Consider the following 12,393-nt stretch of genomic DNA (forward strand, 5'->3'; position numbering starts at 1 on the left):
GGCTTCTGTTTCAGAGCCCAAACATAACTGGGCCCCAGAGGAAACATACCTCCTCTTCTTCGCTCTCCTCCTGTACGGTGGGAGTCTGTGTGTTTTCCTGAATGTTTGAGACGGCTTCTCCTTGCACTTTGAATTTCTCGGCGGCTGCCAGCTGCGCCTGCTGGGACAGATCTTCGATCTGGGGGTTGGGAAAAGCACAGTGAGATGCTGGTGAACAGGCTGTCATTTAAAACTGAACCCAAAGAGAAGCCAGGACTTCAGAATGGAGGTTCAAGATATCCAAGGCCTTTCGAGTCAGCCACAGTGAGATGAGAAACCAACCCGCAGAGAGGATTCAAAACCCACTCACATCCCACCAGACACCCACACACAGCAGCAGGGAAGCTTATCTAGCACAGTTCTGTCTGAAGTGAGATGCCACAGAACTGCAATCCCCGAAGTCTGGCTGGGCCACCGTGCTGCTGTGAACACAGACTGAAAGAGCGGTCAGATGTTCCCCCGTCCCTCATGAGCGGGCTCAGCTCACCTTTGCCTCGCCGAAGACTATGTAGGTGTCTGATGCTGGGCTTTTGTACACGTCTGGCTTCGTGATAACGAAGAGGATGTTCTTGGATTTCCGGATGGTAACTCGGGTTACACCTGTGACCTGGCGAAGGCCCAGTTTGGACATTGCCTGAAAAGAAAAGGAGAAGGGAAGGAAAGAGAAATAACTCATTGAGACAGCCTAGGCAAGGTGTAACTAGTTCATCGGCTCAGGACATCAGGATCCCGCAAAGAAACCTCTGACATTACTGCGGCCGAGAAGCCTTCAAAACCTTGTAGCCAGAGGCAGAGTGGAGAGAACCTGGAGGCAGAGTTCATTCCCAGCTCTGCCACCGCCTTGCTGGATGACCAGAGGTCACCTCTCTCTGTTTCAATTTCTCCTGTGGAATGGGTGTACCTCCTCAGCTGGGGGTCACCAGGGCTGGCCTCTGAAGTCATTGGATGAGAAAGGTGGAGGGTCACCCAAGCGCCCCTCAGTTCTGTGCCAGCCTTGCCAGTACAGGAGGCATTGCACTATACAAGCAGCACCATGCTGGGCACGACAGGGTTAAATCGAAGGGGCCAAAGGATATAAGCCCCAATGCACATTGAGATCTTGCCAGAGCCATTCCTCTTCCCAGCTGGGCTGGCTGACACCCTAACAGAGGGCGAAGAATTGGGCACACTGCCATCTTCTCTTACCTTTCGTGCTTTCTTTTCACTCCTACTCTGTTTTGCTTTGCTAACTGGTTCTTCATCTATTTCAGCTGCTGCTGCGAGCTGCAGGGACAGACAACAAGCGGGACCTTAGCAAATCCTGGGGAAGAGGCCCAAAGAACCAACAGCAGGGGGAACAGCTGAGATTGTCTCTCTCAGCAACTGCTGCTCTGCCATGCTGGGGAGCAGAGTTCAGGACAGAGCCAGCTCACTGTATGGGGGCGGGAGGAACAGAACTGCTCCGCATGCAGGCATGACTCTCCAATGGCCAGCATTCACAGCGGTGTGAGCAAGCTGAGACAGGATCTACAGAGCCTGGAAGGGATTGCGTCTGGGTGGATTGAAGAATGGGGATTTCCAAGGGCCTTCCCCCTAAGCTGTGAGTATAGTGAGAGATACATGTTCATGTCCGCCTCAAGTGACTGCTTGGGCTCAATCAATTCACAGATCATGGCCCTCCACAGCGCGAAGATGAAAGGTTCTCGCTCACTTCCAGAAGCCAGGGATCCTGCAACTCACCCCCACCGCACATGCTCAGCTGCAGGGACCGGACCCCTCACCTGTGCCTGCTGTGTGGTGGCCTGTGTAGAATCTTGTTCTTCGAGTTCTGGCACCGATTCGTCACTGTCGGATTCTGTACCGGACCCTATGGAAACAAACGAGCATTCACATTTTCCAGCATGGGCCCCTGTGCGGAGTAGCAGGTCAGTCTGGAGGAAACAGACGGACCAAGGAACCTGACCTGTTCTGGCAGAGCCTTTGCCACGGGGCTGTTTAGGGTCTCGTTATACCGAAGGGTTGACACTGCTCCATCACCTCAGTTCACACCAAAATGAACTTCAATTCAATAAACTTATGCAAGACCTGGTATAGGAACAGTTCTCCCCACACCAATCCCTCTTGGGTAATAAAGGAACAGGCACATCCAAGGAGGACAACACAGACTAACAGCACCAAACGCTTTGGAAATCCAGTGCTCTGAAATGGTGGGGGAAAACCCTTGTGCAGAAGCAGACAGAACCCTAGTAGTCAGGCTGGCAGGAGCCAGACTGCATGACTGCCTGCTCCTTACCCTCCTGCTCTAACAGCTAGACTGGAGTAGGTGAGGATTTGGTATCTATGAGGCCATTGGGTTTACAGACCCGGCCTACACAGCTGCCCCTGATTTTGGATAGGAAAGAGAGGGTGAATTAGAGGACGGGGGGGAGGGGGAGGGAGGGAAATGATGGTTGGTATTCTGCCGCAGCTAGAAGCTGAGAAACAGGAAGGAGCTTAAGGTACTCCCCTAGGCGAAGTAGGGAAGTGTCTGTACCTAATCAGAGGGCTGAGCCAGGGCACTGGGCACCCCCCATCTCCTTTAAAATCAGTGGGAGTCACAAGTACTCAGCTCTTTGTAAAATCCAGCTCCAAGCCCAAACCTCTACATCCATCAGCAGTGAAGTGAGTGTTAGGCAGGAGCAGACAATAAACAAATGTAAAGGCGGGTTCAACAACACCAGGAGAGTGAGTCAGCAAAGCATAACTCGCATCACCAGGGATCCAGCTGGGGCGGGGAAGAAGACAAAATCTGACACTCTGTCAATGTCTCTTCAGTCTGTTTAAATGACAGCAAAATGGGGAATTGTAGGAGCTCAGGCCTAGAGCAGGGGAAGTGGCTACGAGTCACCTTGAGCTCGCAGGGTTGCCGTGTGTCTGCACGAAGCTAGGCCCACCCATGGCTCTATTAAAGGAGTGGTACGACAACAATTAAACCAAGAGCCCTTAGCAGGAAGCAGCATCTCTGGATGCTGAAATGCGTATCTGTGTCACTACCCAGAAACTGTCAGGGATCTGGTAAGACTCAGAGGACTGCTGGGAGTTCATGCAAGTCTCTGCTGCAGTGGGTGTAGTTAGCTTGCAAGCCCTGACGTGTTGGAGAATGAAACGTGCCTGACAGCACAGAAGTGAAGAAGCAGAATCTGTCTGTGCCACACTCGACCCCCAGAGCAGACCGGGAGGGGCAAGTTACAACCCTCCTCTCCATGCTAACAACCAGTTCAGAAATGAAGACCAGCTAGGGCATAAACCCAGCCCAATCTGTGATTTCCACATGGCCCAGTCTCACTGGGAGTGGATACAAGGCTTGGTAACTAGACATACCCCCCAACCACTCACACCCTGACCCTCAGGTCCCTGCACTAAATGCTGTGTGCAGCTTGGTTAGGGTGTGCATAGGGCAGGCCACCACACCAATAATATATACAGCAATGCTCCCGTGGCCCAGAAGTGGGCACAGATAGGTCAACTGACCAGCACACATGCTAAGAACTAACACAGGCCACGGAGACACGTTTTAACACCAAACTTGTTTCCAGAGAAGTAAAAGGATAACCACAGGTGAACCAGCCAGGACGCTAAATCCAAGAAGGACTGTGAGCATCTGCCCAATACAGGCAGATTGAAAGTGACCACGATTAACCCTGGGACCTCTGGTGATCTTTGAGCTAACCTAGATCTCCACAAGATTGCTGAGAAACAGAAAATTCAGAGAAGAACGGATTAAATACACAGCAGACGTTGGTGAAACATCCAAATGGGAGGCTCCGACTGGCCTTTCACGCCCTACTCAGTTCTGGTGACGCTGGTCCAGACGCAACAGAGTTCAAACTATCCCCCCTGCAAGCCAGCCCCATGCTCCGTGCGTGTCCGAGACCCCTCCATTAGTGACGTGAACTGCACTAGAACAAACTACAGAAGCTGGTGTCCAACACAAGAGCAGGCAGCGGGCGGTGACCTGCCTGATACTGGGACATCACGTACAAGAGGCTTTACCCCAGCCAGGATCCTGGTCAGCGCTCACCAGGCAGCTCATGGCTCAGCATGGGGTTATTTTGGCCTCACTACATAGCATGGCACATTGCTTCTAAATGCTACGTTTCTAGGCTAACAAACCAAGCAGGCGAAGTGTGTGTGTGGGAGGAGGGGAATCGAGGCCCAACAGTCTCTACGAGGTTAGTACTCAGTGGGCAGCCACTGACACTCCATGCACACAGCAAACCGAGGCCGCAAATACCCTTGTCATTCTTCAGCACGGGTTGCTTGGCTGGAGGAAGAGGAGCTGGGGCCTCAGCAGGGGCCACAGTGGGTCTGGGAGAGGAGAGATCCACCAGGATCGGCTGCAAAGGCAGTTCCCCGGCAGGCCGCTCGGGAGGGATGAGAGGCGGCAGCTCGTCGTCATCGATGGTAGCAGCACAGACAGGGGTGGGGGGTCTAGCTGGTGCTTCGGACGCAGGACCAGGTGAGGAGGAAGGCAGGGATGGTTTAGGAAGCCCGGGGCGGGGGGTTAGCTCTTCAGCGGGGGAAGTGGGCAGAGGTGCAGGGGCTTGGCTACTCCCTGGAGTAAGGTGAGTGGCAGGGAGGTCAGTGGAAGCAGCTTGCGAGGAAGCTGGTTTCTGGGAAGCAAGGAGGAGCTCAGGGGAGGAGGCGGGAGCAGAGCCAGAGGCAGCAGCCTCAGTTATTGCCTTTGGGACAGGGGGAGAGCCAGGGATCACCAGAACTGGGGAAGTGGGAGAGGCTGGGGCCACAGGGGTCCCAGGAGAAATAGCAGCCTCAGTGGGGGTGATAGGAGCTGGTGGACACGCAGGAGCCCCCAGAGCTGGTGTCACACTGGGAGAAAAAGGAGCCACCAAGGGATGGAGAGGGGCTGGGGAAGGAGCCATAGGGGAAGGGAGTGGGGTCTCAAGGGGAATGGAGGGGGCTGGGGCAGGAGCTGTAGGAGAGGCTGGGGTCTTTGGGGGAGGGAGAGGGGTTGGGGCAGAGGCAGGGATCACAGGGGGAGTGGAGGGGGCAGGAGTAGGACCCACAGGGGAGGCTGGGGCCTTTGATGGAGGAGCAGGGGTTTTGATGGAAGTGGAGGGGGTTGGGGCTGAGGCAGGAGGAGCAATAGAAGCTGAGGCCACAGCAGAAGGGAGAGGGGTTGGGAGAGAGGGAGGGGTCTCAGAGGGCATGAAGAGGGCTGGGGCAGAAGCAGGACCCACAGGAGAGGCTTGGGGCTTTGGTAGAGAAGAAGGGGTCTTTGGGGGAGTGGAGGGGGTTGGGGCAGGAGGTGAGGATGGGGCCTGTGTGGGGGAGAGAGGGGTTGGGGGAGAGGCAGGGGTCTTGGGGATAGTAGAGGAGCTTGGGGCAGGAGGTGAGGCTGGGGTCTTTGGGGGAGGGAGAGGGGCTGGGGGAGAGGCAGGGGTCTTGGGGGGCTTGGAGGGGGCTGGGACAGGAGCTGTAGGTGAGGCTGGGGTCTTTGGGGGTGGGAGAGGGGTTGGGGCAGAGGCAGGGATCACAGTGGGAGTGGAGGGGGCAGGAGTAGGACCCACAGGGGAGGCTGGGGCCTTTGATGGAGGAGCAGGGGTTTTGATGGAAGTGGAGGGGGTTGGGGCTGAGGCAGGAGGAGCAATAGAAGCTGAGGCCACAGCAGAAGGGAGAGGGGTTGGGAGAGAGGGAGGGATCTCAGAGGGCATGAAGAGGGCTGGGGCAGAAGCAGGACCCACAGGAGAGGCTTGGGGCTTTGGTAGAGAAGAAGGGGTCTTTGGGGGAGTGGAGGGGGTTGGGGCAGGAGGTGAGGATGGGGCCTGTGTGGGGGAGAGAGGGGTTGGGGGAGAGGCAGGGGTCTTGGGGATAGTAGAGGAGCTTGGGGCAGGAGGTGAGGCTGGGGTCTTTGGGGGAGGGAGAGGGGCTGGGGGAGAGGCAGAGGTCTTGCGAGGCGTGGAGGGTGCTGGGACAGGAGCCACAGGAAATACTGGGCAAGAGGTTGGGGCCAGAGGGGCAGCAGCAGGGACCACCAGTGAAGCTGAGGCCTCAGGGGACGTGATGGGGGCTGGGGGAGCAGCAATGACTACGGGAGGAACAAGAGGGGCGGGGGAAGAAGGTTGGGCCACAGGGGTAGCAGCAGCCAGAGCTGATGTCACAGGGGGAGAAACAGGAGCCAGAAGGGCGAGGGGGGCAAGGGCAGCAGCCACAGGGGGGGTGGCTGAGATTGCGGGAGGAGCAAGAGGGCCTGGTGTCGCAGGGGCCACAGGAGGAACAAGGGGGGTCAGGGGAGAAACAGGAACTGTCATAACTGGGCAGCTAGGAGAGACTGGTGCCGCCAGGGGGGCAAGAGGGGTGGTGAGAGAGGCATGGGGACACCTTGGGGTAACAGAAGGAGATGCCAGTGCTGGGCCCCCAGGGGACGCTGGAGTAACTGGGGAAGCAGCAGCAGGTCTGGGAGAGCCTGGAGTGGCAGAATCGGCTGGGGTCCCAAGAGCTGGGGCTGCAGGGGGAATAGGGGGAGGTGGGCTGGGCATTGGGATGCCAACAGCTGAAGCTGGGAGCTTTAAGGGAGTGGAGAAGGTAGGAGGAATCAGAGCTGGGACCACAGGTGGGGAGGCAGGGGCTGCAGGGGGAGCTAGTGCTGGGGAAGCAGGAGAGGTTGGGGAGGGGGGCAGCTCTCGTGACACAGCTGGGCCCATGGGGACACTCGGAGAGGAGGGCTGGGCAGGGTTAGCAGCAGGAGCTGGAGCTAGTGCTGGGGAAGGAGCAGCATGAAGAGATGGAGAGAGAGAAACAAAGTGAACCAATGAGAAAAGAAAACCAAGGGGGCAAGGGGAGAAAGGCGAGTTATCCAGCATGACCTCGCGTGGGCTACAGTTCAGTTATCTGGGCAGACGGGTGGCCCCACACCCTCGCCAGGACACTGCCAGGTGATGGCACTTTAACACCCTGTCCCTTGCGGCTCTCCACACTCGACAGACACTCCCGCCGGGAGACAGATCAGTGTATTTTAACACACAAAATATCCCACCCCTAAGGGAAAGTCTCCCCGGCTAACCCTGCCTGCACAGCTCCACGCACCCATCCCCACCCCTACGGGCACACATACAACCCCCGTAACCCAGAACGCCTGCTGCCCACCCACAGCATCCATGTGTCAGTAGCACACTGGGAAAGAACCCTGCTCCAGCTCATTTTCCAGCCCATAACTTCAGTAAAATGATCCTGGGGTCCGGAAAGCTGTGGAAATACAGCAGCTCTATTTCAGCACAAAGACCCAGGAAATCATTCTGGCCCATTGGCCTTGAACCCAGGACCCTGTGCGGGTTTCTAGACACCAGGTACAAGTGCCTGACAAGCCATTTGGAGCGGTCGGCATCTGGTTGGTTCAGAGTTTGCCTGGCTCTGGAAATCCCCCTGGCTTTGGTGGAGGATGCTATCCCAGCAGACTGGCACACGCATTCAGTTTCTCCCCCAAAGGGATTCTGGGAGCATAGGGGAAGTAACACACCCCTGTGCTTCACACAGTCCAATTCAAAGCTTGGCTCCCTCAGCTAATATGGAGGTGTGGTCTGCAGAGGTGGCAGGCCCCAGCATGCAGGGTTTCACTTGCATCCAAACAGGGCAGGATCACATGCCGGGTTTTGCGGTCTCTGAGGGCTGCACCTCCATAATAAAGAGGAGTCTGGCTGCAAATGGCTCCTTTTTAGGCGGGTTAGGTTAGGCCCTGAAGCTCCTGGCAAGTGACTGATGCAGCCTGAGCTGGGCAGAGTGTGAGAATGCCATGCTCGGGGCCAGACAGCACTGTTTGTCTCCTAGCATTTGGGATGCCTGAGAACGGGAAGGAAACATCACAAGTTGCTGTACAGCTCCTGAACGTTGCGGTTTCATTGTCCCAACACACCAGGCTCTCACACGGATCCTTTATCCCAGGAAAGCAGCCCTCAGAACCTAGGAGCAAACACTTCTCTAGCCTCATCCATCCCCAGTGCTTTACAAACATGCAATTAAAGGCCTTGTGTGCTCCTGGAATGCAGGTTTCTGGGGTTTGTTTTGTTTTTTTTGTTTTTTTTTTTTACACATAAGTAAACTGAGGCACACAGTGGGAGAAGAAACCAGGAGTCCTAGCTCCCAGGCTCCAGATCTCGCATGCACGCTTTGCTCAACATTTTTGTTAATGGGACTACCCAGCACAGCAAACACTGTTAACGAGACGCACGGGGGGGGACATGAGTTCAGAATACCTGATGCCTGAACAGGAGGCTCAGCTACAGCAGCTGCGGGCGCTGCAGGAGCACCGGCAGGAGGGGCAGGGACGGCAGGAGCTAAACAAGCAAGAGTGAAAGGTTATTACCCACAAGCCCTTCCCATCAGGAACTCCTGCAAGCAAGAAGGTTCTGCTCCATTTCCAAGACAAACCAGGTCTCGCAAGAATGGTGCCGCTCACCTTTCACCTCTGGATACCAGAGTTCAAACCCAGGCTGGACTGCAATCCGAGCGAGCTAGCATGGGGAAGATGGCTCCAGGACAGCGCTGTCCTGATGATTCTGCTGGTCAGGAGCTAGGTGCACTGGATCTGCTGCACACCAAAAATAAGCAGCGCCTGCCCATATGATATACAACGCTAGCGAGGGGCATCAGCCCTTTACTTTCTTGAGTGCTAGATGCACCCAAACCTCTGAGGGAGAGAGCCCAGCGAGGTCTCTGGAAGAGGGTGGCAGGACAAGTCCGGTGAGACTGAACTAGGGAGGAACCTGCGCAGTCTGTATGAAAGGGATAGGCCGCATTTGGCAGCATATGGGGGTGAGCTGGTACTCATGAGCAGCAAGCTGCTTAGCCAAAAGCTGCAGGCATGTTGTTTCGCATAGCAGGCAGAGGGGTCAGGCAAGGAGAGCTGACCTGCTCCAGCTGCTATTCCACCATCAGGTACGGTTCCACGGGAGACACTGGGTGCGACTCAAGCAGCCTGGGGCAGCTTGCAAACCCAGAACACCACTAGCTGGACAGGAACAGCAGAGCTGCTTGGGCTGTTACACCAGTTAACCCAGCACTGGCTTCCACGGGGAGGGGCTAGAGGCTAGGAATGAGGGAGGCTTCATGATGAGCCAGAGGGTGGTCTGTTCCCAGCAGGCCAGAGACGTGGTCTGCAGGTGTCTGGGATGCAGATGGCTTCTCCACATTGTTCTCCTGAACAGCTTTAGAATAGAAGGGAAATGCCTTTTGTGAGTCTGACCCTTGCTCCCACTTGGGAGGGCCAGGTCCTCTGACAGCAGGGCAGTGCTGACTAATGCAGAATGCAAGGCTTGGCTGCAGCAGGAAGGTAACCCCAGCGCTGCACCCCTGATCCAGGTATGAATGACTGACTCATTTATATATCAGCCACTAATTTAGGGAGTCTGCACAAAAGACACTTTGCATAGGTCACTTGACTGCTCACTCAGTGGCATACACCAGTCGCTCATGTATTGTCCTGGCTCAGCCTTTCCCAAATCAGGTTTAGTGCCAGTCAGAGAGTAGAACCTGTCATCTCTCAGCTGCTGAGAGCCAGACAGCTAGGCCCAGTCCTGCACTCAGTGAGCAGGAGTTGGTTTCAAGTGTTAGTGAAATGTACGACAACAAAACATGGCAGATCCCAGAGTGGAGTCTAAAATTGGGAGTCCTGTAGCAAGGGGGAAGAAAGGCCCAGCACATGCCCCCCAGAAGTTACCAGCTTCCAAGTAGGGAAACCGATCAGTTTCTTAAAGGGGAACTACCAAGTCTAACAAAGGGGAGCTAATCTCGCAAAGGTGCTGAGCCGAGCATGAACCAGGCAGCAGGGGGCATTCACCATAACTTTCCCTTTGAAAAATTCTTTCCAGTCTCCATGAGGCCTCATTGATCCTTCCATATTCACTCAAGATGACTCAGACATTATCACTCTGGGACATCACTGAGACAAGACTGCCATGCAACCGCCAGCTCTAATGCCCCGCAATGTGCTCCAGGGGCATCTCCTGCCAACCCAGGAAAGCAATGGATTTCATGGAGGCCGCAGACAATTGGTGAAGGCTCCTAGTAACTGGGCTGTGGCAAATGAAGCCCCATATTGCTGGACTTCAGGAGTTCAGCACTGCATTACGCTCTTTCCACAGGCCAATCCGACTCCAGCAGAGATACACTTAGGTGACAAGAGGTGCAATGAAACCATCTCAGAGATTAAATCTCACACACACGTAATCATACATGTTATCAGAGCCCTCTAACCGGTAGCTCCTTTCGAGCCCCACCAGGCTTCGGAAGAATCTGCTCAACGTGGAGCTGGTATTTCTAATGCCCTAGATGAGTCAGAGCCAGATTTTATTTTACAGACAGGGTAACTCTTCGTGCCCCCCTCCCCTCCACCTCCTGTAGTAACTTGAGACCTACCTGAAGGCTCCAGAGCAGCCTCAGCCTGGGAACCCTGGCCTGCCACCTCAGGATTCTTGGTGGCAACTGCTCTGGTCTGCTCAGCTGCCAATGTCACTCCTGCGAGAGCCCAGCTTGCTTCCCCGGGGGCCGGGGGAGGATTTACTGCAATAGCATCAGCTGTTGAGTACACACCACGTACTACCAAGACCCACCAACCTTTATATGCTCCATGGCGTGGTAAGACACCCAAGAGATGAGAAGAATCAACAGTGGGGGAAATGTGTGAGTTATCCTCAGAGACCCAGTGAAAAACCATGCCCTGGGATGCTGCAGCTCTGTATTCACTCACGGGCACAAATGGTGCCTGGGAAGTTACCCTGCCATAGGAATCGCATCTACCCCTCAATGAGGCATTTAAAGAAAATGACAGCATGACCATACTGCTAGTCAAATTGAGCTACCTACTTGACTCATGACCGACAAGCACAATTTAATGGAGAAATGGACTTTAGCCCCACCCCGGGTTATTTCCCTTCACAAAACCTTTCCCACAGCAGCATCATTCAAATGGTCCCAATTTTTCTTCTTGTCCCCAAGTCAAACTCACACAGCCCTTGGACAGAATTCACCCCATTTACCAGTCATGCACTGTGTGGCTCCCCCATGCCTCAGGCCCAGTCCTATAGTCATGCAGTGTGCCCCGACCCTCTAGGCAGAAATGTAGCAAACAAGGCCATACTATTTGATAACTGGATCACAGCACCAGGAAACCTTCAAGAGAGACAATTGAGAAGCACAACATACAGTGGGTTGGAAAATCATTACTAAATTCATACACACTGCAAAACGCAAGCAGGATTCTGTTGCTTTTTTTTTTTTTTTTTTTTTTAAAAAAAAGCTGCCCTGACTCTCAGTTCAACTCCTCCCTCCCTCCAAAGAGTAGTCAGACGTTCTTACAGCACATTCATCAGTGCTGCATCACGATGCGCGGTGAATGCCAAACCCTGCTGTAACTTTCTGGCTGAAGCATCATGTTGCTCCCTGTGTCCACTTTTAGCCATTCCATTGGAGAGAATCTGTTATCTAGTCAGTTTCAAGGAGTTAAAAAGAATCTTGGTTCCTACACCTGCTCTAACACCCTGGGAATCTTTGTAGATTTACAGCTACATTTTCCTATGGCTTTAAAAGGTTTCTCTCTCCCCTGCTGTTTTGGGAGAGACCCATATATGCAATATGGGAAACCGAGTACACAGGGGAAGAGTAGCAGTACTTGTGGCACCTTAGAGACTAACAAATTTATTTGAGCATAAGCTTTTGTGAGCTACAGCTCACTTCATTGGATGCACACAGGGGAAAGAATGAAATTGATTATACACCAAGTGCCCTCACAGACACAAAGAAAACAAGCTGAACAAAATTAATTTTTCTAATCTGCTTCACTAATAAGGACTTCCAGTGTTACTTGTAATAACAGTAGGTTACAAATGTGTGACACAAGCTGAGGACATCCCGTGATGGAGGGAATCAGCATTTTACTGAACGTATCAAGTATGCTTTTGCAATTCCACTGTAGGCCGTGTAACACAGAGCTGGCTACATTGGGACTGCTTTGTCAGATTCTGAATGTTACCATATATTTAATAACCAATATCACTGTGGGCATCAAGCGCCTTTCAAGCTGCTTGACTGAGAAACACCCGCACAATCATGTGGCGATGCTGTGGGACAAACAGTTCTGACTTGTACACCAGCAGGCAGCCAAACAATGTGTGGTTAAGAGAAAAGGCACCAAGAGCAATGAAACCAACATCCAGCATTTCACCTGGGTTAGAGCAGCTGAGATCCACACACTAGTGTTTCACTTAGTAACCACAGCAAATCAGAACACTAGTTAAATGAAAGCAGGTTGGTGTTTTACAGTTAGTATTTCTGCACATCACACACTACCAAACCCTTGGTTGTACAGCTAGGCAGCAGTATTGACTG

The 12,393-nt window shown here is 53.8% G+C and overlaps 1 protein-coding gene and 1 long non-coding RNA gene across 4 annotated transcripts in view; one reads left to right on the plus strand and one right to left on the minus strand.

Moving 5' to 3' along the window:
• The window catches only part of NACA (nascent polypeptide associated complex subunit alpha), a 39,346-nt gene that overhangs the window by 24,829 nt on the left and 2,124 nt on the right, over positions 1-12,393 (minus strand). For 2 of the 3 annotated variants that reach the window (XM_043506517.1, XM_038378768.2), the window contains exons 3-6: positions 1,800-1,885; positions 1,225-1,302; positions 527-673; positions 50-178 (exon numbers count right to left, since the gene is read on the minus strand). In XM_043506517.1, coding sequence (XP_043362452.1) covers positions 50-178; positions 527-673; positions 1,225-1,302; positions 1,800-1,885 — 440 coding nt within the window. Of the gene's footprint in view, positions 1-49; positions 179-526; positions 674-1,224; positions 1,303-1,799; positions 1,886-4,291; positions 6,776-8,264; positions 8,346-10,425; positions 10,570-12,393 lie in introns of all 3 variants that reach the window. The other variant, XM_038378759.2, reaches the window with a different exon arrangement.
• The window catches only part of LOC122458342, a 24,524-nt gene continuing 12,178 nt past the window's right edge, over positions 48-12,393 (plus strand). The window contains exon 1 of the long non-coding RNA XR_006278343.1: positions 48-199. This is a non-coding gene — a long non-coding RNA (uncharacterized LOC122458342). The remainder of the gene's footprint in view (positions 200-12,393) is intronic.

This window comes from Dermochelys coriacea, chromosome 20 (assembly GCF_009764565.3).
Source record: "Dermochelys coriacea isolate rDerCor1 chromosome 20, rDerCor1.pri.v4, whole genome shotgun sequence".
NCBI lineage: Eukaryota > Metazoa > Chordata > Testudines > Dermochelyidae > Dermochelys > Dermochelys coriacea.